The 26,939-nt window shown below is 38.9% G+C and overlaps 3 protein-coding genes across 3 annotated transcripts; all 3 read left to right on the forward strand.

Moving 5' to 3' along the window:
• The first annotated feature begins 99 nt into the window (after window positions 1-99).
• On the forward strand, window positions 100-11,563 carry LOC129353430 (serine/threonine-protein phosphatase 6 regulatory ankyrin repeat subunit C-like). The gene is made up of 28 exons (XM_055022771.1): window positions 100-207; window positions 522-605; window positions 1,196-1,274; window positions 1,370-1,440; window positions 1,550-1,750; window positions 1,978-2,065; window positions 2,577-2,719; window positions 2,857-3,069; window positions 3,697-3,775; window positions 3,856-3,970; window positions 4,123-4,205; window positions 4,321-4,429; window positions 4,851-4,919; window positions 4,991-5,131; window positions 5,290-5,346; window positions 5,598-5,709; window positions 5,802-5,873; window positions 5,941-6,142; window positions 6,542-6,629; window positions 6,955-7,072; window positions 7,173-7,392; window positions 7,563-7,650; window positions 7,738-7,821; window positions 8,472-8,617; window positions 9,342-9,424; window positions 9,532-9,614; window positions 9,744-9,835; window positions 9,910-11,563. The coding sequence occupies exons 1-28, from the start codon at window positions 181-183 to the stop codon at window positions 10,092-10,094; spliced, it is 3,132 nt and encodes a 1,043-aa protein (XP_054878746.1). The 5' UTR covers window positions 100-180; the 3' UTR covers window positions 10,095-11,563.
• A 1,282-nt stretch (window positions 11,564-12,845) lies between these two features.
• Window positions 12,846-20,577, forward strand: npepl1 (aminopeptidase like 1). Its single transcript, XM_055027592.1, has 12 exons — window positions 12,846-13,032; window positions 13,905-14,090; window positions 14,185-14,355; window positions 14,877-14,966; window positions 15,157-15,238; window positions 16,847-16,989; window positions 17,196-17,273; window positions 17,357-17,457; window positions 17,585-17,708; window positions 17,790-17,966; window positions 18,516-18,626; window positions 19,674-20,577. The coding sequence occupies exons 1-12, from the start codon at window positions 12,883-12,885 to the stop codon at window positions 19,830-19,832; spliced, it is 1,572 nt and encodes a 523-aa protein (XP_054883567.1). The 5' UTR covers window positions 12,846-12,882; the 3' UTR covers window positions 19,833-20,577.
• A 2,106-nt stretch (window positions 20,578-22,683) lies between these two features.
• ctsz (cathepsin Z) lies at window positions 22,684-26,921 on the forward strand. Its single transcript, XM_055022364.1, has 6 exons — window positions 22,684-22,971; window positions 24,151-24,314; window positions 24,956-25,135; window positions 25,215-25,365; window positions 25,579-25,741; window positions 26,325-26,921. The coding sequence occupies exons 1-6, from the start codon at window positions 22,844-22,846 to the stop codon at window positions 26,448-26,450; spliced, it is 912 nt and encodes a 303-aa protein (XP_054878339.1). The 5' UTR covers window positions 22,684-22,843; the 3' UTR covers window positions 26,451-26,921.
• The last annotated feature ends 18 nt before the right edge of the window (window positions 26,922-26,939 follow it).

Below are 26,939 nucleotides of genomic sequence, written 5' to 3' on the forward strand. Positions count from 1 at the left end.
ATCGGTACTATCGTTGACAGAAAGCTGGCTTGAAAAGCAAATCCCTTAAAATCCCGCTCCTCGGCGTCCTCTCGCGATGTTCTACAACTGCTCCAAACATCCCGGTTGCCAAATAAGCTAAAGCTAGGCTAACTAGCTGACACAAAGTCTCAATGAAGAAGCTTTCTGCGTGATTGGGACATGGAGTTGAGAAGTATCAAGGACCAGGTAGTGAACACTGATTTTGCAGCGGTATTAATAAACTTTGGCAAACTTACTGGACTCTTCACTGTTGTGCACAGCTGCTAGTCATCATAGCTGCACTGCGAGGAAAGTTTTCCTTCAGGCTAATTGTGTCACAGATGTTGTTTAATTTCTTTGAAGGCTGGGAGGAAAGGCATTTTAAAAACACCACTTTCCAAGTTTTTATCCTTTAAGAGCTTTTCTTTTTACCTTACTCAGAGAGTATGAAGTGATTTTAAATGGCATGTCCCTCACTGCTCTTTATTGTATGTGTTGACTGTCCAATGTCTTCTCTTTAGTCTCCTCTGATCCAGGCCATATTCAGCCGAAATGCCGAAGATGTTGCATTTTTATTGGAGCACAACGAAAGTGTCAACGCTCAGGTAGGATCATCCTGTCTGCAGCTCATGATGTGATGTCAAAAGTGTTTGCTACACATCTTGGACAAATCCTTAAGGCTATAAAGTTATCACTTTTTACAATTTTCTTATGGCTATAGGCTGTGTATCAAATATAGTAATTCACCTTAACATTTATTTAGCTGTTTTAAGATAATCTGCATAAATCACAGAGAATAAGAGGCTTGGCACAAGATTGCATAATGACCATTAATATAGCAGTATAGTCAGTTCGTGGCTCTGCTTGGTACAACTACTAATTATTATTGATCGCTAGGCTTATTTAAATCAAAGATGGGGTTTAAAAGCTCAATAAATTGCTGAAGTGTTTGGTTAAAATTTCAGCTTTAACCTGTTAAGAGTAGAAGAAAATGTGCATTTGTTCAAAGTAATAGAGGGATGTTATGATCTTCCATTTTTGGGCTCTGTGTGTTTTACTTTTACTATCACGCCTTTATTATTCTGACAGTACATTACAGGTAAATGAAAATGTGCAAACCAGCCTGGTGTGTCTGGTGCATTTTTAGATTTTTTTTTTCTTACCACAAAATTTTTAAAAATGTTTCAAATCTCAGGACCAAGAACAAAGCACACCGCTTCATGCTGCTGCTTATTTGGGTGATGTTCATGTCATGGAACTACTTATAAATGCAGGTAAACCAAAGTAGTCTTGATTACTGCATAAGGACTAGAACTTATAAACAGTGTGCAGTTGAAAAGCTTGTTTTTGATTTTGCTTTCTATGACAGGCGCAAATGTAAACTCTAAGGACCAGGGCTTGCTCACCCCTTTACATCGAGCCGCAGCCTCGAGAAATGAGGTACTTTTATTTACTTTTTTAAATCAAAGGCATTTGATTAAGCAGCTTCTTGATTTTACAGTCAGACATGTGATATGTATGTATGTATGTATATATTGTATAACCACAGAGGGCTGTAGAACTGCTCCTAAAACACAAAGCCGAACTCAACGCACGGGACAAATTCTGGCTTACGCCCCTGCACATGGCAGCTGCAAACTGGGCCACAGGTTGCGCTGCAGCCCTCGTACCATATGTTTGCAGCCTGGATGTTACGGACAAACTGGGAAGAACACCTCTACATCACGCAGCACACAGCGGGCATGCTGAGGTATCCTGTGAAGACGACAGAAAAAAACATATGAACATGTTATGTCCTCTTTTAAATCGTTAAGAGCAGATTTACTTCCTTTGATAAAGCATGTCATGCTTTGAACGTCTTGTTCTGACATATTTTGTCTGTGTGTGAAAGTATAGCATGTGATTTCGAATTGACAAGCTTGACATCTGGGTGTCTTGCACAAATGCATATGTTTACCCTGGAGTTGTGCTTTACAGATGGTGAACTTGTTCTTGCGTAAAGGAGCCAGTGCATATGCCAAAGATAAGAAGGACAGGCAGCCGATACACTGGGCTGCACATCTCGGTGAGTGAAGTTATATATAAAAACTCTTTAGTTAGAATTAAAGTTTTTAAATATTTGAAAATCCTTTAGCAGGTTTGTGAAGTATAAGAGTTTCACAATTTTCCATCCTGCATCTTCTGAACAATTTTAACTGCAAAAAAAAAACACCATAAGAACACATTTGAAGGGTTTTATTATATATTTAAATGTGGCGAGTGCTACCTGCTGTACAATTCAACTAAAAGGCAAACAAATCAATTAAAACTATTCAAACAAGGTGCAATTGGCGAATATTAAACTGGTGCATATTAAAGCACATTTTGATTAAATTTCCTCCTCAACATCTTGACAATATTTGGTAACTTTGTGAAAGTTCTGAAAATCTGTAAGATTTTAAGGATCTCTGTCTTTTATTACAGCAGTCAGATGAGAAAATACTTTAAACTAGTTTCAGTTCCCTGGTTATGTAGCAAGATGTTTTTCCATTTTGTGAACACAAATTCCTGAAGTAAATGTAAGTCTCTTCTTGCAGGACATTTGGACGTCTTGAAGCTGCTGATGTCCTACATTTCAGATGTGGCGTGCAAAGACAAACATGGTTACACGCCGCTCCACGCTGCGGCCGTCAGCGGACACCTGGATGTGGTCAGGTGTCTGTTGAGACTCCAAGTGGAGGTAAAACCTGCTGCAGCTTAGTCAAATAAACTATCAGTTTCTATACTTTTAAACAAAAATAATCTGTCTGGTGAGAAAGAAAAATACTTTCTGAATTGAGTGAGTTTTATTGTTTTGCTTTCCCTCCGCGATTTCAGCCTGATGAGCCAAACAGCTTTGGGAACACGGCGCTTCACATGGCCTGTCACACGGGCCAGGACTCTGTCGCCACTGAACTGGTGAACTGTGGCGCCAACATCAATCAGCTCAACCACGAAGGCAACACGCCGCTGCATCTGGCCACCATCTCCTCCAGCGGCGTGCTCTGTCTGGAGCTGCTGGTCAACAATGGTGCTGATGTCAACGTCCAGGTGAAATGTGTCTATAAAACCAAAAGTATTTGCAGAAAGGATTAAAAATTGATTTCTAGATTTACTGCGTTTAATAATTTATTTAAATGTTAAATCTACTGATCATAAGGATTTGGACAAGTACTTAAAAAGTTTGTTTGGGTGATGAAGATTTTTTGAAATTGCTTAAATTTAACATTTTTAACACTTGTTTTAATCTGTAACTACAAGTAGGTTTCCCCTTCATATGTTTATAAAACTTTTTCTTATAAAATGGTTTTCATTGAAAATAGTTTTGCATGAAAATGACTAAGATTTAAATTGTAGGTTTGAAAAAAAGAAAATACACTTCCATGTATTTATGAAGCTGTTCTCTATAAGCAAAAAAAAAAAAGAAATATGATTAAGGTAATAGAGATTTTGCACGGTTTTCTGGTCAGTAACTTTCCTTTCTCACTTTTGTTAACATTACACCACAAAAAAGCTCCTCAATTAAAGCTGAGCAAATCCAGTCGAAGGAAAATCTTCATTTTATTTATATTTTATTCATGAAAATTGGAAAAGAGTCTGAATTTGTTTTAATGTGTTCAAAACAAGAACTTAAAGACTTCTGGTATCTTCAATATTAATTATTAATGTGTTCAACAGAACAAAGAAGGAAAAAGCGCTTTACACCTGGCTGCGATGCACGGACGCTTCACAAGCTCCCAGATTCTGATCCAAAACGGTAAAACACATCCTGCTGCAAGATGTGACTGACGGTGATCAAAGGCTTTGTCAAATGCAAGATTGGTCTTCTTCGTTCAGGAGGTGAGATTGATTGTGTGGACATAAATGGAAACACTCCTCTCCACGTTGCTGCCAGATACGGTCAGGAGTTGCTGACCAGTACTCTGCTGACCAACGGAGCTGCCAGAGGCAGGTGAGTCTGTTCGGATGAGAGTCTTTTAAATCATATCTATGGTTAAAAAATTATTAGAAATCCTGGTCCTTGATGAATTCTCAAAAAGCATTCACTGTATGTTTGTTATTATTGGTTGCAGAGATTAATTAATTAATTAATGTGATCTGTAGACAGGGGGTTCATGGAATGCTTCCTCTACATTTTGCGGCGCTGTTTGGCTTCCCAGATTGCTGTCGCAAGTTACTTTCTAACGGTGAGGATCTCTTTAAATCCACCAGCTCTCCATCAGGATCTTAGCTGTCATCAAGATGGATTTAGCGATGGCTGAACGTTTTTTTGGTTTTTCTTTGTTGGTGTTTTTGCCTCAGGCCAGTTTTACAATGTGATTCAGGATGGCCAAATCCCAACCCTGGAGTTTGACATAAACACCCAGGACGATTTTGGGAGGACCTGCCTACATGCAGCTGCCTCTGGAGGGTGAGAGATCAGACATAATCGAACTCAACCCGGCTTCACATTGAAGTTTGACCAGAAAAAGAAAATCTGATACTGGACTAAATGGAAGAACTGAACTGTTTTGATTATTTAATTAGCTGACTTTACTCTTGTTTGAGTTTTGTTTCTACATTTGCATCACTTTTAGAGGGGACGTCTACCTGTAATTAAAAATTTGACTAAAGTTTGGGTGTTTGTTGTGTAAAGCGGGTACTACATTTAATAAAACCATCTGCAATATCTTTTTTTTTCTCAGCTTTATTTCCTCTCTGCTAAATGCCACTAATGGTCTCAAATAAATGCCATTAGAGAAACTTTAATTCTTTTTTTTTTATATTTATGATTATAAGACATTGAATCCCTCTTAGATATTATATATTCTCCCTATTTGTTTGTGTTGCAGAAATGTTGAGTGTCTTAATTTACTGATAAACAGTGGAGCTGAATTGGATATAAAGGACGACTTGGGGAGGTAAGTACCATATGCAGCGTGGCATAAAATGATTTTTAAAATTTTTTAACCCTTTCTATTTTGTCTCTCAGGTCTCCTCTGCACTACGCTGCAGCCAATGGGAACAGCCAGTGTACAATTTCTCTAGTGAGAGCCGGAGCGGAGCTGAATGAGGCGGATCTGACGGGCTGCAGCCCTCTGCACTATGCTGCTGCTTCACACACTTTCTGTGGGTGAGAACCTTTTCCTGTCATTTTGATCAAAAACTTTCTCAAGTTTCTCATCAGCCGTTTAAGCTGAAAATCTCCTGATTCTCGTCATCGGACAGGGAACTGTTTTGTGGGGTTTCTTGTTGTCCGACTCAGTTAACTTCACTTGTTTTTATTCACAGAGGAGGAACAAAATACGAGCCAGACCTCAGTGAGGAAAGAAAACAAGAAGCCTCTCTGTAAGTAAATCTCGTTTTTAGTTGAAAACTTGGTGAATTTAAAGTGCATTTTACTTAATCCAGTGTTGTTGTTTTTTGCATGTTGGTTCAAAGCACAGTCTCAAATGAGCTGTATAACAAAAACACTTCATTTGTTTTTGCCACGAGAAAATTTTAAACAAAAAAGCTAAGATTATGAGAAGGGTAATTTTTCTTATTTATTTTTCAGGGACAAAAACACTGAAGCATCTCATTCTTTCTTCTGATTTCAGGTGTTTAGACTTTTTGCTTGACAACGGTGCAAATCCCACTCTGAAGAACAGCAGAGGTTACAGTGCTGTTCACTACGCAGCAGCTTATGGGAACAAACAGCATCTAGAACTGGTCAGTTGTGGGTTTTATGTATTTCTTTTCACATTAGTTACTGCAGCCTGCAACTAATGGCTTTTTTTTTTATTATTGTCTTGCTCCCACAGCTCTTGGAGATTTCTTTTAATTGTCTTGAAGAGGTTGAAAGTAATATTCCAGTCAGCCCTCTGCACCTAGCCGTAAGTATGACAACTGTAAATGCTTCATCACAACCTTTTATTTCTACTAACTACTTTATGTCTGCAGGCCTACTATGGGCATTGTGAGGCGCTGCATTTGCTTTGTGAGACGCTAGTCAGTCTGGATGTGCGGGATATTGAAGGCCAGACTGCGCTGCACCTTGCTGCAAAGAGAGGCTTTTCCAAATGTGTGGAGGTCCTGTTGGAGCACCAGGCTTCCTACACGTTGAAGGAATACAAGCAGAAGCGGACCGCCCTGCATGCTGCAGGTACGTACTGCAAACACACAAACTCTTGCCGAGAGTTTGGGGTCTGGTTTCTATTGCACATACCTTGGTACACTTGAAATAAGACAAAACTAATTTAGAAGTCACTTGTAGAGAGAAATGGCTTGTTTTAAGTCAATAATTCCTTTTAATCTTGATGGAAAAAGCGGTAAAGTGACCTTCCAGTGGATCCAGACATTCTTTATCATTATCAGGAAATAATTGAGTTAAAACTAGCTCCAATATCTTACTGAAAAGTTGCTTGTAAATTGTCTTATTTCAAGTGTAATAAGATTTTTGTACTAGAAAGTAGTAAAGAATACTTGGTAAAATTTTGTGTTTTTGGAGTAGTTAACTAGTGTTAACTAGTTTTAATGTTTGAATTGTCTTTGTTTTTCACAGCTGCTGAAGGCCAAGTGGACTGTCTGCTTTTACTGGTCAACAGGGAACAAAGTGTTGGCATCATTGACGCTCAGGACACGCAGGGACAGTGAGTGGCTGTGTGGTTTGGCTTTTTTCCAGTGCTGATGTTCTCTCATTTTAAACACGTTCATTTTTTTCTTGTTCATGACAGAAAAAATCTTATTTAAATGAAAAAATGTTTCCATGGGGCAGAAAATTAATGTTAGATTTTATATTTTGTTGCACAAACTTAAATTGATAATAAAAAGGTGATAAACAAGAATATTTGATCTGCAGTGAATATCTTGACCTGGATTCATTTAAAAAGTATTGGGAGATAAGAAAAGCTTTTTTTTCCCAGCCAGGATAATTTTGCCAGACTTATTAAACAGTGAATCCTGTTTGTTTATTAGGACAGCTCTCATCCTGGCGGCTTTGGGACGTCACACTGACTGCGTCCACATCCTGTTGGAGAAAAATGCAAATCCGGACGCTGCAGATAAAAGAGGCTTTACTGCTCTGCACAGAGCTGTGAGTTGCTGCTCGTCACATTGCTGTTCTTCCAGCATTAGTCCTTCATTAGAACTTTAATTTAATCCAGAAACTGTTTCATGGCTTGCTTGTTTTGCAGGCCATGTTGGGTAGTGAGGACTCTGTTCTGGCTCTGCTGGAACATGGGGCCTCTGCCTTGTGCAGAGACGCTCAGGGAAAGACGCCGCTCCACCTCGCTGCATCCTGTGGTCACACAAAGCTGCTCCACATGCTGCTTAGAGCTGCAAAAAAGGCTGACCCTCTGGACTCCTTGCTAGACTTCAGGGGCTACACACCCACACACTGGGCTGCTTACCATGGTGACAATTTGGTCTAATTTTGTTTTAGTCAATTTTGTCTAAACTGTCTGAACAATTTAGACAATATTCCTAATTAAATTAATTCTTAACTAATGAATAAATGAGTAAATAAGGACAAGAATAGAACTAGAACATGTAAGAATCGAACTTATTATATTTTGTCTTCTCAGGTCACGAAGGTTGTTTACAAAATTTACTTGAGAACAAACTTTATAGCAACCAGGAAGGAAATAGCTTCACGCCACTGCACTGTGCTTTGTGAGTATTTTAATAAACCTTTAGTATTAATTCTGATTATATTAGACTAGATTTATTTATTTAAAATGCTTTTGGCTTTCCATGCAGAATCAATGGACATGATGCTGCTGCTGAGCTTCTAGTAAAGACGATTGGCCCTTGTATTGTTCACACTAATGATACCAAAGGACGGTGGGTTACATTTCATCAGAACATCAGAAACACTTGCATTGAAATTACTCCTTGAATCTAAAGTGATATAAATGCAAATGCATTTTAATTTAGGGAAATAATTTAAAACGCCAGTAAGCTATCCATTATTTTAGTTTTATAGTCTTTAAAAATATTTATATGCTTTGTCACTAAGTCTCCACACTATGACCTAAAATCAATATAATGATGTATAGTATAGTTCACCTGACCTGGGAATCTCTTACAAGATGTAAACAAATTGGTGTTTAGATGTTCTCCAAACAGTCTGACTGAGATTAAATACGTTTTTAAAAGAATCGGAGAAGATTCAGCAAAACTTCAAAATGATCAAAACCTCTGAAATGTGACTCTTCAAAATAATGGCACACATTTTGTATTTTGTTGGTCCATTACAGAAAATCGTAAGAAAATATACAAGTGTATTTTATTAGACAAAATGCAAAAAACTCAGAGAGGTATAAATAAAGTATCCCACAAATTGCCTTTTTTTCTGTCAGCAAATGGCAGAAAAGATTAGCACATTAAATGAAATATTTACCAGATATTCCAGCTTAATATTTATTATTTTGGTTTATTTTATGGCAGCTTGGGTCAGTTTTAATTCATTCTGTTGTTGTTTTGATGTGCAGGACGCCGCTGCATGCAGCTGCTTATTCAGGGAGTGTTGCTGGGCTCCAGCTGGTTCTGGCCCACGGGGCGCAGGTCAATGCCGTGGATCACTTTGGATGCTCTGCTGTAATGGTTGCAGCAGACTGCGGACAGACCATGGCTGTTGGTAGGTCACTAAAGGATGTTTGGACCTAAAGTGTCTCAGGCTCTTGACTAGGGAGGCAAGTTATTAATTAATGAGTTAATCTAAAGTTGATTGCTCTTATCGATCGACTACGCACGGCTGAATTTAAGGTGTTAAATTAAGGAACCTGTCAAGTGTTTATGTTTCAAAACAGAACCCTATAAAGTGTATTTTTCATCCCATTCCAGACTCTGTTTAGATTATTTCTCTTTTGTGCTCTGGTTTGGCGGCCATCTTCTTCTTTTTTTCTATTTTGGTGGATAGCAAACAACTTTAAGGCGCACGAGTGTGTAGCAACATTACTTTACATCCATTAAATTCAATTTTTTTAATTCTGTATTCAGAAGATGACTAAATAATGCTTTCCTTAATTTGTAAATATCCACTATGTTTCCTTCATTCCCCAATATTTGACCGACATCTTTGTTTCTGGCTCCGTTTAAGGATGACCAAGGGGGCCCTCTTCTGGATGGCGGCCAAACTGCAACACCAAAAATCAAAATGATTTTAATCTAATAAACTATTAATTGTAGGTCTATTAATTAGTTGGAGCCCTACTTTTGACTACTTTTTGCTCTTGTTTTCTGTAGTTTTGATACTCTAATGCTCTTCTGCTTATAGATTGTTTTGCATCCTGCTCAAAAACCGCAAGTTTATGATTGTGATGTGTAAACCTTTTGGTTTTGGCTTGTTATCTGCCTTTCAGAGTTCTTACTGCTCAAGGCGAAGCCAGACCTGACCCTGGTGGACGTCAACAATAACACAGCACTTCACTTAGCCTGCAGCAAGGTCACATACACACAAACCCATCCGCTATGTGGGAACCAAAATTTGGTGCCAACCAGCAGTCAAAGCAGAATTGTTTAGGCTCATAAACAAAATGCTTGTGTCTGCAGGGTCATGAGATGTGTGCTGTGTTGCTCCTTGGGGAGATCACAGACTCCTCCCTCATCAACGCAAGAAACAACTCCCTCCAGATGTGAGTTGCTGCAAAGCTCTGAGCATCACACCGGCATGACCGCGCCTGAAAAAGCCTCTCATTAAAACGTCAGCTGTGATCGTGTGGATACATTTTCTGATGAAACTGTAAAACCTGTTTGCCCTGCAGGCCTCTTCACATTGCTGCGAGAAAAGGCCTGGCCACTGTTGTGCAGGTGTTGCTGAGCAGAGGAGCAGCAGTCATGGCTGTCGACGAGGATGGTAAGCGAGAATATTCATTTCTGAGGGAGATCGTGGAAGGAGTCCAAGCTATCTAACCTGTTGATCTTCTTCAGGCCACACCCCCGCTCTGGCTTGCGCCCCAAACAAAAACGTAGCCGACTGTCTGGCGTTGATCCTCTCCACCATGAGACCGTTTCCTCCTAGAGAGGCGGACGCAGCCTCCCATTTCAGCCCCATCCTGAAGAACTGCAGCATCGCTGCCACCTGCGGGTCCAACGGAAGCTTGTGTCATGCTTAAAGCTCACACAAACACTGATGAAGGGAGAGTGTATCAACTCACAGCTGCAAGTTATGAACATGCGGCAAGCTGCTACACATCATGTATATCGTCCTGCATGAATAGAAATATTTGTTCTCTCAAATCCAGTCATTTATGTTACTAATATTTGTAGAACTTTTAGATCAACTTTTTTATTAAGTCACATACTATGAAGAATTTATTGGGAGCGTTGTGGAGAGCGCAATAAGCTAGCTACACTTCATCCCTCTACAAGTCAGTATTTGCTTTTTGGAGAGATTTATAAGTCAGTTTAGGAGTTTTTCAATCTGAGCCCTGTTTTTTCTGCTTTATTGGAAATTATTCATGGGCACAATTCCCAGTTTGTCAAATATCTTTTGATGATCATGACATGCCACAAATTTTAATGAGACTTCTCCATTGCCTGAAAGGTTTCTGCACATATAGATTTTGATTTCTGTGGATGAGTATAGAAACAACTTTGTTTGCAGACTTTTCCCATTATCTCTCCTCTTGTCCTTCCTTCTTTGTGTCTATGCTCTTTGTTTTTTTCTCGTTTTGTCTTAGAGTCCTGACTGACTTACTTTCTTTTGAACTTATTTGCTTTCCTTTGTTCTTTATCAATTCCCTTCTTTCTGCCTGCCTTTTAGTATCTATTTTAAATCATGTAGAGTCTGGTGACCTTTTGTATTTTTTATGTAAAATCAACCAAAAAGAACAGGGAAGTCTGGAAAGATTGGTATTTAAAAAAAAAAAAAAGTAAGAATCCTGTATTTTAATAATAGCCATTGGCTGAATGGTTTGTCGAGTTGTCAAGAAAGTTAGACTTAACTTTTCTGTGCCCTTCAACAAACTGTACCTTTCATTTTAGGGAATATTTTGAGAATGCATGTTTCTCATAAGCTTTGCAATAATGTGTTGATGTGCGATTTACAAATGCTTTCGATTTACTCTTTCAAAACATCTACTAGATGTTGTAAACTTTTTATGCAAATTCATAAGACTATTTTCTTATTGCGAATAGCACTAATGTAATTATTATTGCTATAAATGATCATTTATAACATTTAATATTTTAAAAAAGATATAGTTTTGATCACATTGTTTGTAGAACAATATGTATTTATGAATATCCTAAAATGAAGGCCATCTTTTACATGGACTCTATAACATTCAGTAATGAAGGAATAACCTCAGGTGATTGCATTCAGCACTGAAGGTGTAATAAACATTTTTATCTGGATGCTTCAGGTTTAAATGTTGCCTGCTTCAGTGCAATTTGTCAGTGAAATAAGAGATTTTAGATGCTCAATGTTTTGATGCTAAACTTTAGTTATAAGTTTAAAGAAATTGGAGTATCATTTATTTTCTCCTTTATTCTTATTTTTGGCCAGTTTAAGACCAAAATATGGTCAAATGAAACAATTTTCAACAAATGTTGACAATAAAAGACCTTTTATTTTTCTTTACATATTTTTGTCTATGTTTTTGTTTTTAAATTATTTTGTCTTTAAAATGAAGATAATCCTTTTTTTTGTGAGACTAAAGATGAACTCGGTTTACTTGAGTTTTAATTTTTTTTTTATTCTTATTCCCTTTATTTGAATTAATGCAATTTCCCAACAGTTTGTTGCTGTTCTTAGCTTTGAATAATTATGGTGACAATATATTAACCATTGCTCTGTTCATGAATTTTTTTTTTTTGCTCAATAATACCTCCTCTTGTATCTAAATATGGCTTTAAACCATTTGCACAACTTTCATAGTCTGCCATCTGTTGATAGATATTTTATCTTTGAAGCTAAAAAAAATACTTGCAAATGCTTTGCAGAATATATTCTGTAGCAATACAATGCATTTTATCAAGGTTTGTAAGACTTATGCCTTTAATACAGACTTATTTTACCTTTTGGTTGCATTTATGACAGTAAAAAGGAAAAGTTAATTACAGTGAAGTGGTTTCTACTCATTTTTCTTGTCCTTTGTAGCTGAATTTTTTTATCTGTACTCTTTTTTTTTGTTATTTTTTTTGTCAGTGTTTGAAATGACAGCGCAACACAAAGTACTAAATTTATTTAAAATGTAAAGTGATTAACAGTTACAGATGAAACTGAAAAGTGGTGCATTTCTACGGTGCACTTTGTTGTGCTGCGCTTTGATTTCTGCCCCATGTCAGTCATATCAAAGCCCAATCAAATTAATTATAAAGTCTATGATTATTACATTATAAAATATGAACACTTGTAAGATGCTTTGAATACTTTTTAAGGCTTTCTTTTTCATATTCGTCACCGCTACATCTGACTAATGTAACGAAACTGGGAACAGTGTTTTGTCCTCTCTCGGCTCCCATCATCAGTCTTACTACCGTTAGTTCAGGTTAAAGTGTAAAGTAGGAAATTGCATTAGCTTCCTTTTTGAACTGTGACAAAACATAATGTGAAGGAGTGGATGAAATTGAGTTTAATGTGAGCTAGTTTTATTTTTGTCAACATTATTTCTGTGGCTTACCGAACACATAGTTTCGATAAATTTTCTAAAAATTATATTCCACAATATTACCCCCAAAAAGGAAAGAGTTATACGTATTGCTGGTTTCTTAAAATAATAACGTAAAATTTGAACCTTTTGACTAGTTTAGCCTGACCAATTAGCCAAAAAAAAAATCCGATTTAGCGGATTTTTGTTTGTTTGCTGACGAAAAGTGAAAGTTCCGAGTTCCTTTGAGCTCCTGGAACGCAGCGTTGCCCATCGGCGGATCGCTGCTGGTGGTTCCTGGGACGCAGAAATGGCGAACGTGGTCCTGGAGTTCAAGGTTTCTGCCGGCGACTCGGAGCCCCAGAACCGACCCGTTCTGTTTCTGGGCCAGCAGAACAACCTACAGCAGCTGTCCTGGAGCCACGTCAAAGGAAAACTGCAACCCGTCGTTAGCAAAGAGGTGAGGAAGTGCTGATGGTGTTTGCTAGTGTTAGCGCCGCGCTAATTGAAGGTAACGCAGACTAACACACAGAGTTAATAAAGTTCTGCTACAGAGGTTCTGGTATTCTCTACTGTCATAGTAGTCCAAGAGGACAACTTTTAAATGTGTTCGTATTGTTTTCGCATGGTTTAAAAGTCGATGTGTATATATTTTATTGGTGCTTTGTTACCTGGAAATGACGGGGAACAAAATAAAACGGCGTTAAGAGGAAACCTACGTATTAAATTGATAGGTTTATTTTGGAATCATGATTCTGCTGTAGCGTTTAAAGCTCTATTTTCCGTTTGTTTGCTTTGCTGTTCACGTTTTAATCTTGTTAATCCCGTTCAGCTTCCCCATAAGAGGTCAGGAAAGCCCAGCAATCAGATCCACCAAAAAGAGAAGTTAGACTTTGATCCCATCTTGGGTAGTGCAGGCCGCCACATAAGTTTATAACATTTTTCTCTCCTTTATTTTATTGTGTGTCCTGTCGTGATGGTATATGTGGATCTTTTTATTTTATCTTGAACAGGACATAGAATAGGTAAAAGGTGAGAGAGGCTTTTACCACAACAAAAATATAAAAGGTTAAGTTTCTGGAGAATAAACATTCACCCAGGCACACATTTACCAACTCCTGGTAATTTATACTCCTGACATGAATTTCAGGTTTGATGTCTTTATTTTCACCTTAAGTTATCTTGACTAAATGTAAATATGCGTGTTTCTATAAACTAAATACATATGTACACCACTGATTTTTATTGAACATCTGTTAAAATGCAACCAAAAAGCTTTGTTTTCTTACAGAGAAACAAAAGTTCCACCTTATGTTATTTGATTTCTTTCAGACCTGGCAGGCAGCTCTCAATACCTTGAACCCAAACCCCACGGACAGCTGCCCCCTGTACCTGAACCAAGCCGTGGTGGCCGCTCTTCCTTCACGGGTCAGCAGGCACAACAGCCCGGCTTCTGTCCACTTCCTGTCCCGCCTGATCCGTTCCTGCCTTCCTGGAGGGAGCAACCGCTGCATTGTGGTCAGTGTCTATCCCGGTGAAAATGTCTAGATCCACCCTGATACACCTGGTCAGTTGTTTATTAATCAGCTAGCACACTCGCTTTATCCTCTAGGTGGCGTGTGAGCGTTCAGATGTGTTCGCCTCTGCTTGTGCCGTTGCCAGGGCCTTCCCCCTCTTCACCCGGCGCTCAGCATCGTCTCGCAGGACTGAGAAAAAGCATGTGACTGTGGAGTTTGTGGTCGTCGATAGCGAAGGCGGTCTTCTGGATGACGCAGAACTCAAGGTATTGCTCTGTGACCTTTATATGCTTAGTTTTTCCTCCTTCGATCACATGATTTCATTTTCTAACTTTCACATTAGTGCTGGACGATGTGGATGAAAAACTTACAACAAAATATGCATTTCATATCAGTTGATATTGATAACTGTCACTCTTGATAATTATTGATTAATTTTTTGTTTTAAATATCTGAAATGCTACCAAACATGTGGTATGACTTTTCCTGTTAGTCAGTTTTCCTTCCAAGTTGTCATTTTTAAAAATTATTATTTTATTATTATTGAGGCAAAAGCTGAAACTGCTGCTGTGCCAGTTACTCAGCAGGTTGTTGCTAGATAACCAAAAATGAGTGATTTAGTTGAAGCCACGAATCTAAATCACTTCCTCTGCCTACATCTCCCAGAATGCTACAGAATATTCTATCAGATGTTTTATCTATTGATATTGATGACTCGTCTATTGTGATATGTATAGTTATTGCTTTGTTGCCCACATCAGGTTTTTTTTTCATTTATTTGTTTTAGTGTCTCTCCAATGCTGCTGACGGCGTCCGGCTGGCAGCTCGCATCGTGGACACGCCCTGCAGCGAGATGAACACAGACCACTTCCTAGATGTAAGTCATGATTTTTGGAAAAACTTTCAAATCTTGCCTCATAACATTCTCCGAGAATTGGTTTTCCAAAATCCTTTTATTGATTCCTTAAGTATAAACGGAATCATAAGCCACATTAGGTGGTGGAAATGAAGTGCTGCAATTCTGATAAGTTTGAATAATTTTACTGGAGCAAGTGTTTTTGTTACAGGAAATAAAGGCTGTAGGAAGTGAACTGGGAATTACTCCAGTCATCATTCGTGGAGAGGAACTGAAACAGAGAGGATTTGGAGGTAGAGCATTTGTATGTTTGTGGTTTTCTGTACTTATAAAAGTTTCTACCCTTTCTTTCAACTCTGCAAATAGTAAGAAATAGGAGGATGTTATAGCACTATTGGCTTACTGGTGACAGGGTTGTCACAATAAAAATGTAAAACTCTTTACCAATGTAACAGCTTCCCCTTTATGCCCGTCCCGTCATACACACAGAGGAGGCCAGTTGGTTGAATTTTCTGTAATAACTGTAATAAATGGTCAACACAAATTAGTACAGTGAGCTCCACTACTGGTCCATCAGCTCTCCGCATACACAGTAGAGCGCTCAACAGACTGCCTCACAAACAATCATTACAATCTGGCTTAACAACATATTTTTCTAACAAATGATCGTATAGTGATATTTGATTATTAATACTTCTTTAAAATTAATTTAACACAATCTGGTCTATTTCCTATAAATAAAGAAAAAAAAAAAAAAAAAAAATAGACAGACAACAATCAAATTTAACTAATAAACTATTTAACAGTAACTTCTAACTGAAACAGGGAACAAACAAACTGACAAGCTGGTAAATACAGCAAACCGACAATACAACAGACAAACCGACAACTCAACTGAAGAAAAAACTGACAAACATAACTGACAAAATAAATTACTAATAAATAATATAACATAATTACCTGTAATAAATGGTCAACACAAATTAGTACAGTGAGCTCCACTACTGGTCCATCAGTTCTCCGCATACTGCAATAAAACTCCACGTCAGTCTTTGAGCACACCTACTATGACTATTCAGAAAAGAACTGGATTTGGTGACTTACCACAGTAGAGCGCTCAACAGACTGCGTGGAATTTACGGTTTAGCTTTCTATTTATAGGCAACCAGTAGGGGGCGCCAAAAACAATTCATCACATGGTAATTACAAAACATATTTTAGCAAGAATTTCATCTTAATACCCGTTACACCAATACTAAGAAAAACTATTTTTTTCCATTTGTTAGATTGTTTTCATTCCTCATTAAAAACGTGTTAGGGCTAGAAAATAAACTTATGGATTTTATTTTAAGGTGTAATTTTGGAATGAGGTTTGTCAGGTTGAAACAACCTAAAACATTCAAACTCCACACAAATCAGAGAAAGACAAGATAGCATTAGATTTACTTGCAGCAAAGAGAACGGACAGGCCTCAGTTACAATCTCCCACCGTTCTAAAGCTCATTCTGACAAACCCTTTCTCTTTATTTTCTTAAAGTTGCCCCTAGTCACATAGATGAACTCTGTTATCTTGAGTTAATTACGTAATGCTGCTGCTTCTTCAGTTCTTCTGTTCAATTGAGTCACAGGCGAGTTGCACCTACGGGCTGACAGAGGGCAGAGTTCAGAGTTCAGGTCCTGTTTGCTTCCTTCTGTCGCTACATTGCAGAAACTAGATGAACTCAGAACAATGGGAGCAATAAACAACTTCACACAACAAACATAAGAAAACATGTACTAAATATTTCTTACAGTTTATTCAGGGCAGAAGCACTTTATAAACTGATGTGAATCAATTTGTTCAAATAGCTTTTCATTAATAGCAGTTATTTATGGTTTGTTTTTGTTTTATTCACTCTCAGGTATTTATGGAGTTGGGAAGGCTGCAGAGCATCCTCCTGCGTTAGCGGTGTTGAGCCACACTCCTGACGGGGCGACGCAGACCATCGCATGGGTCGGCAAAGGCATCGTGTACGACACCGGTGGACTCAGCATCAAGGGAAAGGTGAGAAACAAAATGACATCCATGCACCCTGACAAAAAGATGAAGTAACGTCTTAATCAGTTTAAATATTATCTGAATGAAGCAGCTTTTTGCTTATCTTGTTTTTGGAGGTTTTGTTATCTTTTTATAAATGTTTTAACTTCGGAAGTTGGGTTCTATGCTTTTAAAACTAAAAATACATATGTCTTTTGTTTAATTCTTACTAGACTACAATGCCGGGGATGAAGAGAGACTGCGGTGGAGCTGCTGCCATTTTGGGAGCTTTTAAGGCGACCATCAAACAGGTGAGGCAGCTAATAAAACGATTTCATATCGTCTCTTCCTCTGAACCCAGGTCTGACCAGCTGCTCTCTGTTGCCGTCCTCAGGGCTTCAAGGATAACCTCCACGCGGTTTTCTGCCTGGCGGAGAACTCGGTGGGACCCACCGCCACTCGACCCGATGACATCCACGCGCTGTACTCTGGAAAGTGAGACTCTTTCTGATGCATTTCATTCCTCAGAGTAGCGTTTTCTCCTCCCAGCCTCTTTAGCACAGCACTAAGGTTGTGTGTCGTATCATTTATCCAAGCTGTTGTAAATTGTTTTTGTCTGAAGGACGGTGGAGATCAACAACACCGATGCAGAGGGCAGACTGGTGCTGGCAGACGGAGTGGTGTACGCCTCCAAAGATCTGTCTGCTGACATCATCCTGGATATGGCCACTCTGACGGGAGCTCAGGTGTTTAAACACACCAACACCGGAGACTGTCATGCAGGTATTGTCTTCGTATTTACTTCTACTCTTTGTTTTTCTGTTCAGGGAATCTCCACAGGGAAGTACCACGCCGCCGTCATGACCAACAGCGAGCAGTGGGAGGTCGCGTGCGTGCGTGCAGGGCGCAGCAGCGGCGATCTCGCCCACCCTCTGGTCTACTGTCCTGAGCTGCACTTCAGCGAGTTTACCTCGGCTGTGGCCGACATGAAGAACTCTGTGGCTGTAAGTGACAAACTAAAACATATCCAAGCATGAAAACTCACCTTGAAGGGAAACGATTGTTGCTGCAGGCGTGGCATACTTTGGTTGTCTGAATTTATAGTCACCTGCTTGTAAAGGTTTTTTTTTTTTTAATAGAAAAATAGTTTCACCTGGTAGTTTTTGAATCTTTTATACCCATGTGTAATAGATTATCTGACCCCCTTACATATTTTTTTTCTATTTTAGCTTTTTTGTTGTTGCATTTAAATGTTGCTGGTTATTGAACTAAAGACAAAAAGAAGTTTTCAAATCATGATTTTATTTTTCTGGGGAAAAAATGCACCTAAGCCAACCTGGCCCTATTTTATTTTATTTTTTAAAGAAGTGCTGGAGGTAACTGGTTGTGTCTTTTGCTTTGTCGAAATTTTTGGGCTTTTCAGAAATGTAACTGGTTAATTTCTGATTTAAGACAGCTGCTAAATATTGTTTCACTGGGCTATGCTGGTTTGGAGAGATTGAATTTCGATTAGTTGCAGGGTTTAATTATTTTATTACTGGTTTGTTTTACAGGACCGTGAGAACGCCCAGAGCTCCTGTGCCGGCCTCTTTATTGGTTCCCACTTGGGTTTCGATTGGCCCGGTGTCTGGGTCCATGTTGATATCGCTTCTCCAGTTCACGCAGTGAGTAACTTTTTAACTTTATTGCTCACAGCTGCTCTCTCTGATTCATCAGAATAGTTTTAAAGTCTCAGAAGACATTTGTTCTTATGGTGTTAAACATCAGGACCTTAAATATTTTATGGAACTAGAGATGGACATTTATTGTGAAAAACGTCTAGTCATAATTACTATTTTGATTTTTCATCATAATAAATTCCCAGTAATGACACTTAAACTCCAAAACTGTCTGAATTGTCAGATTGTTTTACTATTTATTTCTCACTGTTTTCTGAAATATCAATAATAAGGCTTTGTAATTTCATCGATTCTACAATATTTATTGATATTTTATTTTCTCAAAGTATCGATTTTTCATCCACATTAATTAAATGACAGCTATCACACATGACATTTTTACCTAGTTGCACATGTGCATTAAAAATAAAGGTAGAATAAATTAAATAATGAAATAGATATGTTGCATTATCTAATATAAGTGAATAAGACAAAAAAAATTCCTTTTCTGCACAACCAAATACACAAAACCACACAATTAACATTTAAACAAAGAAAATGTATAACAAAAACATTATAACACCATCAGTTCAATTAATTTAGTCTAAGTCACAAAATGTCACTAAAATCACTCTGTCCCTCTAAAATCTTTCAGAAAATCTTAAAAATGTGTCCAATTGTATTGTTTGCTAAATATCATGATATATATCGTATCGTGAGATTAGAGTATCACTACAGCCCTAATCAATACATTTGAAAATGGGATTAAATGCATTTACGATTTGCAGTTTAACGATATAAATCGCGTTTACTTATGTGACTGTTGTCCTAAATTATAAATGGAAATGTTTATGTAAAGAACCGTTTGTGCTTGCCGTCACATTCAATCAGATCCATACAGTTGCATAAAAAATATGTAATGACTAGTTCTTACTGTCACCTATCACAATATTACCACAAAAATATTGTGAGGAAAAAGTTCATCCCTACATGGAACTGACGTTGAAGGTAGATGAAGCAGGTCAGTCCTTCATTGGGTTTTTGTTTTTGCAGGGCGAGCGTGCCACTGGGTTCGGCGTTGCTCTGCTCATGGCGCTGTTCGGCCAGGCGTCCGACGACTCCATGCTGAACCAGGTGTCTCCTCTGGGAGCGCCGGCCAACAAGCCTGAAGACCAGATGGAGCGCGACTGCAAGAGACGAAGGCTGGTGTAGAACCAGCGGTTCACTCCTCGGCCTCTGAGCCGACCCCTCTCGCCCCGGCTGCTGAAGCTCCTCCAGTTTGTTGAAAACTTTTTAAAGTGATGTTTGAGTAAATTTAGTGCGACTCAAAGCAGCCGATCAGTAAAATCAGATATGGTATAAATGACGATGATCGAACACTGACCTGCTTCACTTCGTCTTGGTTACTGATCAGCTCCATTGCTTTATTTCCTTTTGTTTTAGATTAGTAGGTGAAAGATTAAATATTGCATTAGAAATAAGAAGCAACTGTTATTTTTGTCTTAATCAGTTTATTCAGGTGTATTGTGATTATTTTTCACAGATTTTAACACACATTGCAAATTTTCTTAAAAATAACCACCTCTATTAGCAGGAATCTTTGTAACGCTATTCTTTTATGCAAACAAAGGAGTATGTCATTATGTCTTACGCATTGTGTTTTCTAGTGGATCAAATAAATCTGGCAGGAACCACTTCACTTTGTACTGGTGACGCTACATGAAGCATTACATTCTCACTGCAGGTTTTAACCATTTGAAAAATCGTTGAGAAAAAGAACATGTAAAAATGTATTAGTAGCAGAGTCCTGCACAATGATGTCCTTCCACATTTGTGACAATCATGATGTCCCTCATTAAAGTCAGTGCCATCTGAAAAAATAAATAACTAGTATGTGAAATTGAAGACGTTTTTGTATTTGTTCCAAAATCAATAATAAATTTGTGTCAAAGCTTTATCGCTGAAGATAGACTCACATGATTGAAGACCTTTGTACTCCAGCTGGTAAATATGTCAGCATGAACACGATACAATACAGGTCTAGGTCTCATAGCTACTTCCTGCTAAAGAAGTAGCTATAAACCATATCCTAACACAATGGTTCTCCAAAAACGTTTTTTTGTGTGTTCTCCTGTCTTCCTCATTGTAACAATTGACAAAGGGAAATGGGTTTGTATGTCATTTACGCAAAGAAAACAGGAAGTCATGAATTACTGGTAACTTCATTTTATTCAGACTAAAAAGTCTAAATTTAAAAAGTGTTAATTCAGTTTGTCTTACAGAAAATTAGAAGAAGGGGACAAGATACTGAGGCTTTTGTCAAGTTTTTATTTTTTTTTTACAAGTTTTATTTTCCTTTTTTTTAATTCAATCAATGGATAAAAGTATTTTTCTCCTGGGATATAATAATTTCTAAAATTATTTCAAATATTTCTAAAAACACTTTCCTGTTGTACAACGTGCCTACCTGCTGTAGACACTGACGTCTTTTGGGCTGCAGGGGGCGCTGCTGAAGACCTTCTCTGTCTTCTAACACAGTGCTTCCCAAAGTGTGGAGCGCGGCCCCCAGGAAAGGTGCGGGAAGCAGTATGGATGAATGAAAAAAAAAACATTTTCTTTTTTTGGGGGGGATTTTATTGTAATGCACAGGAAAACCCAGAACGTCTTGGGGAATCACTGTGGTTTGTTGCAGCAGCAGCTTATCAACCACTTAGAGGAAGTTGTAAGATATACTATCACATAATATTAGCCACCACAACTATGCAGATAACACACAGCTCTACATTACGATGTCACCAGGTGACTCTGAACCCATCCAATCACTGAATAAATGTTTAGAACAGATAAATGTGTGGATGTGCCAAAACTTTCTCCAGCTGAACAGACACAACTGAAGTCATTTTTGGACCTAAAGAGGAACGATCTAAAGTCAATGCACAGCTTCAGTTATTACTCGGACTTGAACCTCCAGAGCCACATAAAGACAGTAACAAAATCGGCCTTCTATCACCTGATGAACATCTCCAGGATTAGAGGACTAATGTCTCAGCCAGATCTAGAGAAACTCATCCATGCGTTTGTCTTTAGTCGCATTGATTATTGTAACAGCGTCTTCACAGGCCTGTCCAACAAATCAATCAAACAGCTGCAGCTGATCCAGAACGCTGCTGCTCGTGTTCTCGCTAAAACCAGGAAGATAGAGACATAACACCAGTTTTAAAGTCCCTCCACTGGCTCCCTGTCGCTCAAAGAATAGATTTTAAAATACTGTTGTTAGTTTACAAATCACTGAACGGTTTAGCACCACAATACATCAAAGATCTGCTGTTGTTGTGTCAACCTTCCAGACTCTCAGGTCTTCTGGTTCTGTTCTGCTCTGCATCCCCAGAACCAGAACCAAGAGAGGAGAAGCAGCTTTCATTATCTATGCACCAAAAATTTGGAACAAACTTCCAGAAAACTGTAAAACAGCAGAAACCCTGACTTCTTTTAAATCTCAACTAAAAACACACCTGTTTAGAATTGGATTTGAAATGTAATATGGAACAATGTATTGTTTATTCTATGTTGCATGACTTTGTGTTTATGATGTAAAGAACTTTGAAATGCACGATGTAACCCTACATGGCATGCCTGACACAGTTCCAACAATAAATCGCATATTTGTAAATGTGAATGGAAAAAAAAGCAGATTTCACACAAAAAAAATCCGAATTAAGGTCTACAGTGTGAGTGTAGTCTTAGAAAAGCAGAGGCTTCAGTCAGAGGCTTCTTCAAATTTGCTGTGATACAGACTGCTACAGGAAACCACAACCATCACCATCTACAATAACCCTGAAGAATTTTGAATTAATACGAATAACAATGTCATTTAATTTCCTGCTTCTGGATTTGAACTGAACTGGACAGAGCAGCTTTTGGCTGCTCATTTATTCGTTTGTTTATTTCGTATGTATTCCAGTCACTGTTGAACCTCAGCTGTGTTTTATTTTATAACCACGTTATTAGATAAATGTGCCCAGTCATGTTGTTTGTGTGGAACTCGTGATGGGTCACGTGACCGAGGCGGGGCCACGTGACCCATCACAAATCTCTGCACACCGGCTGCTGATCACCTCAGACTCTTCCCCCACTGACCCGTCAGTGTCCAGCCCGTCTCCCGCCGCTGCCCGGTCCGTTCGACCCGTCCTCTCCAGGTCCCAGTGAGACAGAAAGGAGCCAGAATGCCTCGGGCCGCCGCGCTGTGCGTCCTGCTCTCGGCCGCTGTCTCGGCTGTGTCCGCCGGTCTGTTTTTCAGCCGCAACGAGCCGTGTTACGTCCGCACACCGAGGAAAGACAGCTTCGGCTTCAGGTAAAGCGTCTCTGCTTTTTCACTGCCGTTTACCTAAAAAAAAGTTATAACTAAAGTGGGTTAAAAAAAGAGTTGTTTTTTTCTCTTCCTTATCGGACACCGTAGGTTGCGGTTAGCTTCGACACAAGCCGCTAGCTCATCGGATCGGAGGCTAGGTGACAAAATAACTTCGTTATGCGGGTTAACGTCACTTTAAAAGATATTATTGTTTTTAAGTGGACAAAATCCACTTTAAAAAATCCAAAATAAGCCGGTGCGTGACGCGTTGGGGGCTTTAGTTTCGTTTTCTTCCCGGTTTTGTGCCGGTTTCAGTGAACGGACGGTTAACCGTCAATGTTTAACCGCGGATCACGAGGTTCGGTCCAATTTAGTCTGAGGAAGTTACTGGACCTCAGATGCATAGTCTGGCGTGGAAAGAGGAAGCCTGGCTGTAAAGTTTATGGGGTGTTTTCCTTGGAATTTCAGCCAAAAGTTCTTTGGATTTTAGTGATTCGGTTCAAAAACACAAAGATCCATTAAAACCCCGATGAATATTATTAAAATGTTTGCTTCTGCAAATTATTCCTAATTATAGGATGGGCGGTAAACCACAAAATGGCTATGCAGATTAGGCTGGGTGGAAAATTGAGTGGAAGGAAAACCCATTAAAAAAGGAGCACATGCAGCAGGCAAGTGTAGCTTTGACAGAATATGCAAAAAGGGATTCTCTTGTTATTCTTGTGTTCAGTACAGTATTTATGCAGGAGTTCAGGATTGAAACACTGCAGCTCTACAGTTTCACACTGGGTGTCATCTCAAGTGTTTGTTTCCTGAAATTAATATGAGTGCAAACTGGTAATCTTAGCTGTGCAGATCCACCTGTTGAGTTTCTTTTACTTTTGGATGTGTGTGTGTGTGTGTGTGTGTGTATGTGTGTGTGTGTTTAGCATGCTTGAAAAGTAGAGAATTCTGTCCCTTTTGAAGCTTCTAAGTGTTTGAGTTATTTTCTAATAAAATAAGTGAAACAGAAGTGTGAAAAGTAACCTTGACATGTTGACAGAGAACGTAGCTCACAATGACCGAAGTATGATTGTAATGATTAAAAATGCCCTCTTCGTTAGTATGAAGTTGTAATTTTGCTCAGTTAATGTGTACATTGTATCAACACCAAGGTAAATTGGTAAAAAATACCGTTTCCAGAACCGGTCCTCTGCCCCATGAGTACCTGAACATCTCTGACCTGCCCAAGGCGTGGGACTGGAGGAACGTGAATGGGACCAACTTCGTCAGCACGACTCGCAACCAGCACATCCCGCAGTACTGCGGCTCCTGCTGGGCGCATGGCAGCACCAGCGCCATGGCAGGTATGAGTCAGCATGCTCCAGTTTTTGTGGTTGTGACGTCATCATCACAAGACTGGGATGTATTTTTACATGTACGCGGTCGTTTCAGTTCCTCCTAGAGACGGGACTTTCATGACCAGAAACCCTTTATGGTTATTGTTTCTGCTGCAGACTGTAACTTCTATAACAATGTTTGTTTTTACATATTTGTTAAAACTATGTTGTGATAATGTAAAAAATGAGCTCTAATCCCAGTACTAACTACAGAAACAGACCACTCTGTCTGAAACAACCAATCACTCTTATGCTCACTTCCCCCCCACTTTCTCTTTGCGAAGCTGCAGCACCACAACATAGCCTGCCACCAATGCTAAGGCTAGTTAGCATAGCGACCAATGATGACAGATAGTTTTCTGCAATGGTGAGTTGTTTTTACATCATTAACACTTTGAGCAGAATACACACGCATGATTGACAGCTTTAAGACCCCCTCACTAGCTCTGATTGGTTGTTTTTGCAGATCGCGTTAGCAGCACTTTTCTTTTTCCATTGATTATCTGTCTGATACCATGCCGTTACAAAAATATTGGTTTTGATATGGAAAAAAACATTTTATTAAAAGTAACATCCTGCAGCATTAACACATTATTTCCCCCCTTTAGATCGCATCAACATCAAGAGAAAAGGAGCGTGGCCTTCCGCTTACCTCTCTGTGCAGCATGTGATCGACTGCGGCGACGCGGGCTCTTGCCACGGCGGAGATCACAGCGGAGTTTGGGAGTATGCGAATACTCACGGCATCCCAGATGAAACCTGCAACAACTACCAGGCTAAAGACCAGGGTAAGAACGCCACTGCATGTGGAGCGATGGCTAGGTTTACACATCCAGACATCAACATGCTCTGTGTGTGACCCGAAAGATTGCAAGCTCTTCAACCAGTGCGGCACCTGCACCACCTTCGGAGTGTGCAACATCGTCAAGAACTACACAATGTGGAAGGTCGGAGACTACGGCTCCGTCAGCGGGAGAGAGAAGATGATGGCCGAGATTTATGCCAGAGGACCAATCAGGTTGGTTCAGGTTGGAATTCACCAAATGGAGTGAGATGTTACAAATCATTTACATTGATATAGATTGATAAGAATAAAATAAAATGATTCAGGAACCAGGAAATCCCCCATGTCTTCCTGTTTTGTTTTTGTGTCCTAGTTTGTGTGTTGTTCCAGTTCATGTGTCTTTAAGCAGAAACAGGAAGTGACTGGAGATGTTTTCATGTTCTTCAGTTGTGGGATTATGGCCACAGACAAGCTGGACGCGTACACTGGAGGCATCTACTCTGAGTACCAGGAAGATGCGTACATCAACCACATCGTGTCGGTGGCGGGATGGGGCGTCGAGGACGGGGTTGAATACTGGGTGGTTCGCAACTCCTGGGGCGAGCCGTGGGTGAGTCCTCAGCAGAAGAGATTCATTATTTTCCATCATTGTTAAATTTGATATAAATCTAAGCTACTGTGAGCTGCAGTATCATTTTTTTCTTCTTGAATGCTAGTATTTTAAACTTGATTCCTTGCAAATCCATCAGCAGTTTTAAAGAAGAGAAAGAAATTAATACTGGAAAATCAAAGTTTAAAAATCTGCTAAAGTTTGACTCTGGTCATTATATGTTTTAGAACAAAGTTCTGTCTAAAATCGTAAATATTGAAAACACCCCAGATTACAATAATTTGGATTGTAGTGTTTAAACCATTACTGTTTCAATCTTATTTTAAATGTTAAAATAAAAAAAATTATTCTGATCATCAAACACTAAAATAAAGAGATTCCTGTTTTTTTCTAATTTGGCAAATACTAAAAATAGGTGTTGATTATAACTTTGAATCAGCAGTAATATGCACACACCAGCTTGGCTGTTCTGGTTTTATGTGAATTTTTAATGTTAGTTTAGAGAGATCAGCAGTTATGGTAAGTAAAGAAGATATATATATGTATTCATCAGTCATTCATTCTCGGTAATCTTTTGCCTCAGGGTGAGAGGGGTTGGCTGAGGATTGTGACCAGCGCTTACAAAGGAGGAAGTGGCAGCAAGTACAACCTGGCGCTGGAGGAGGACTGCATGTACGGAGACCCCATCGTCCCCAAAGAATACCTCTAGACCAGCTCGGGTCACACAATGCTGTTGTCTTCCTATCATTGTGGTGAAGGGAAACTTTTATATGCTTGTATAAAAACAAAAAGGGATTTTTTTTTTACATATATTTTTCAAAAGAATTATGCTGAGGTCTGAAGATTTGCTGTAGTGGAGATTTTCTGCAGACTGAAATTCTGAGACTTAAATGATTTTTAATTGGAGGGTTTGACACGTCTGTCCTTTGGAGAAATTTCAATGTTTTAACAGCCATTCATCTGTGCATGATAGAGACTTTACACTCTTTATTTGTGACGAATCCAAAGCAAAGCGGCACCGAATGTCTTCGTTTTCTGATTATACTACATAAAATGCAACTTTTAATGTGCCTTATTAAGACTTGATGTCAGAATAGAAGTTGTGCTACTTTGTTGAGCAATCCATCACGCCAATATTCTTTGTTTCAAACATTATCAATAAACACTGAGGATAATTCAGGCCCTGGGAATTATTAGT

This window comes from Poeciliopsis prolifica, unplaced genomic scaffold, assembly GCF_027474105.1.
Source record: "Poeciliopsis prolifica strain line A6 unplaced genomic scaffold, Auburn_PproV2 SCAFFOLD003, whole genome shotgun sequence".
Classification (NCBI taxonomy): Eukaryota; Metazoa; Chordata; class Actinopteri; order Cyprinodontiformes; family Poeciliidae; genus Poeciliopsis; species Poeciliopsis prolifica.

Excerpts from the sequence above, each read along its gene's own strand:
- LOC129353430 (XM_055022771.1), top strand. The coding sequence starts at position 181 with ATGGAGTTGAGAAGTATCAAGGACCAG. Across the intron at positions 1,751-1,977 it reads CACACAGCGGGCATGCTGAG|ATGGTGAACTTGTTCTTGCG; the intron begins GTATCCTGTGAA and ends TGTGCTTTACAG. Across the intron at positions 7,073-7,172 it reads TTACTGCTCTGCACAGAGCT|GCCATGTTGGGTAGTGAGGA; the intron begins GTGAGTTGCTGC and ends CTTGTTTTGCAG.
- npepl1 (XM_055027592.1), top strand. The coding sequence starts at position 12,883 with ATGGCGAACGTGGTCCTGGAGTTCAAGGTTTCTGCCGGCGACTCGGAG. Across the intron at positions 13,033-13,904 it reads AACCCGTCGTTAGCAAAGAG|ACCTGGCAGGCAGCTCTCAA; the intron begins GTGAGGAAGTGC and ends GATTTCTTTCAG. Across the intron at positions 14,091-14,184 it reads GGAGCAACCGCTGCATTGTG|GTGGCGTGTGAGCGTTCAGA; the intron begins GTCAGTGTCTAT and ends TTTATCCTCTAG.
- ctsz (XM_055022364.1), top strand. The coding sequence starts at position 22,844 with ATGCCTCGGGCCGCCGCGCTGTGCGTCCTGCTCTCGGCCGCTGTCTCG. Across the intron at positions 22,972-24,150 it reads AAAGACAGCTTCGGCTTCAG|AACCGGTCCTCTGCCCCATG; the intron begins GTAAAGCGTCTC and ends TACCGTTTCCAG. Across the intron at positions 24,315-24,955 it reads CAGCACCAGCGCCATGGCAG|ATCGCATCAACATCAAGAGA; the intron begins GTATGAGTCAGC and ends TCCCCCCTTTAG.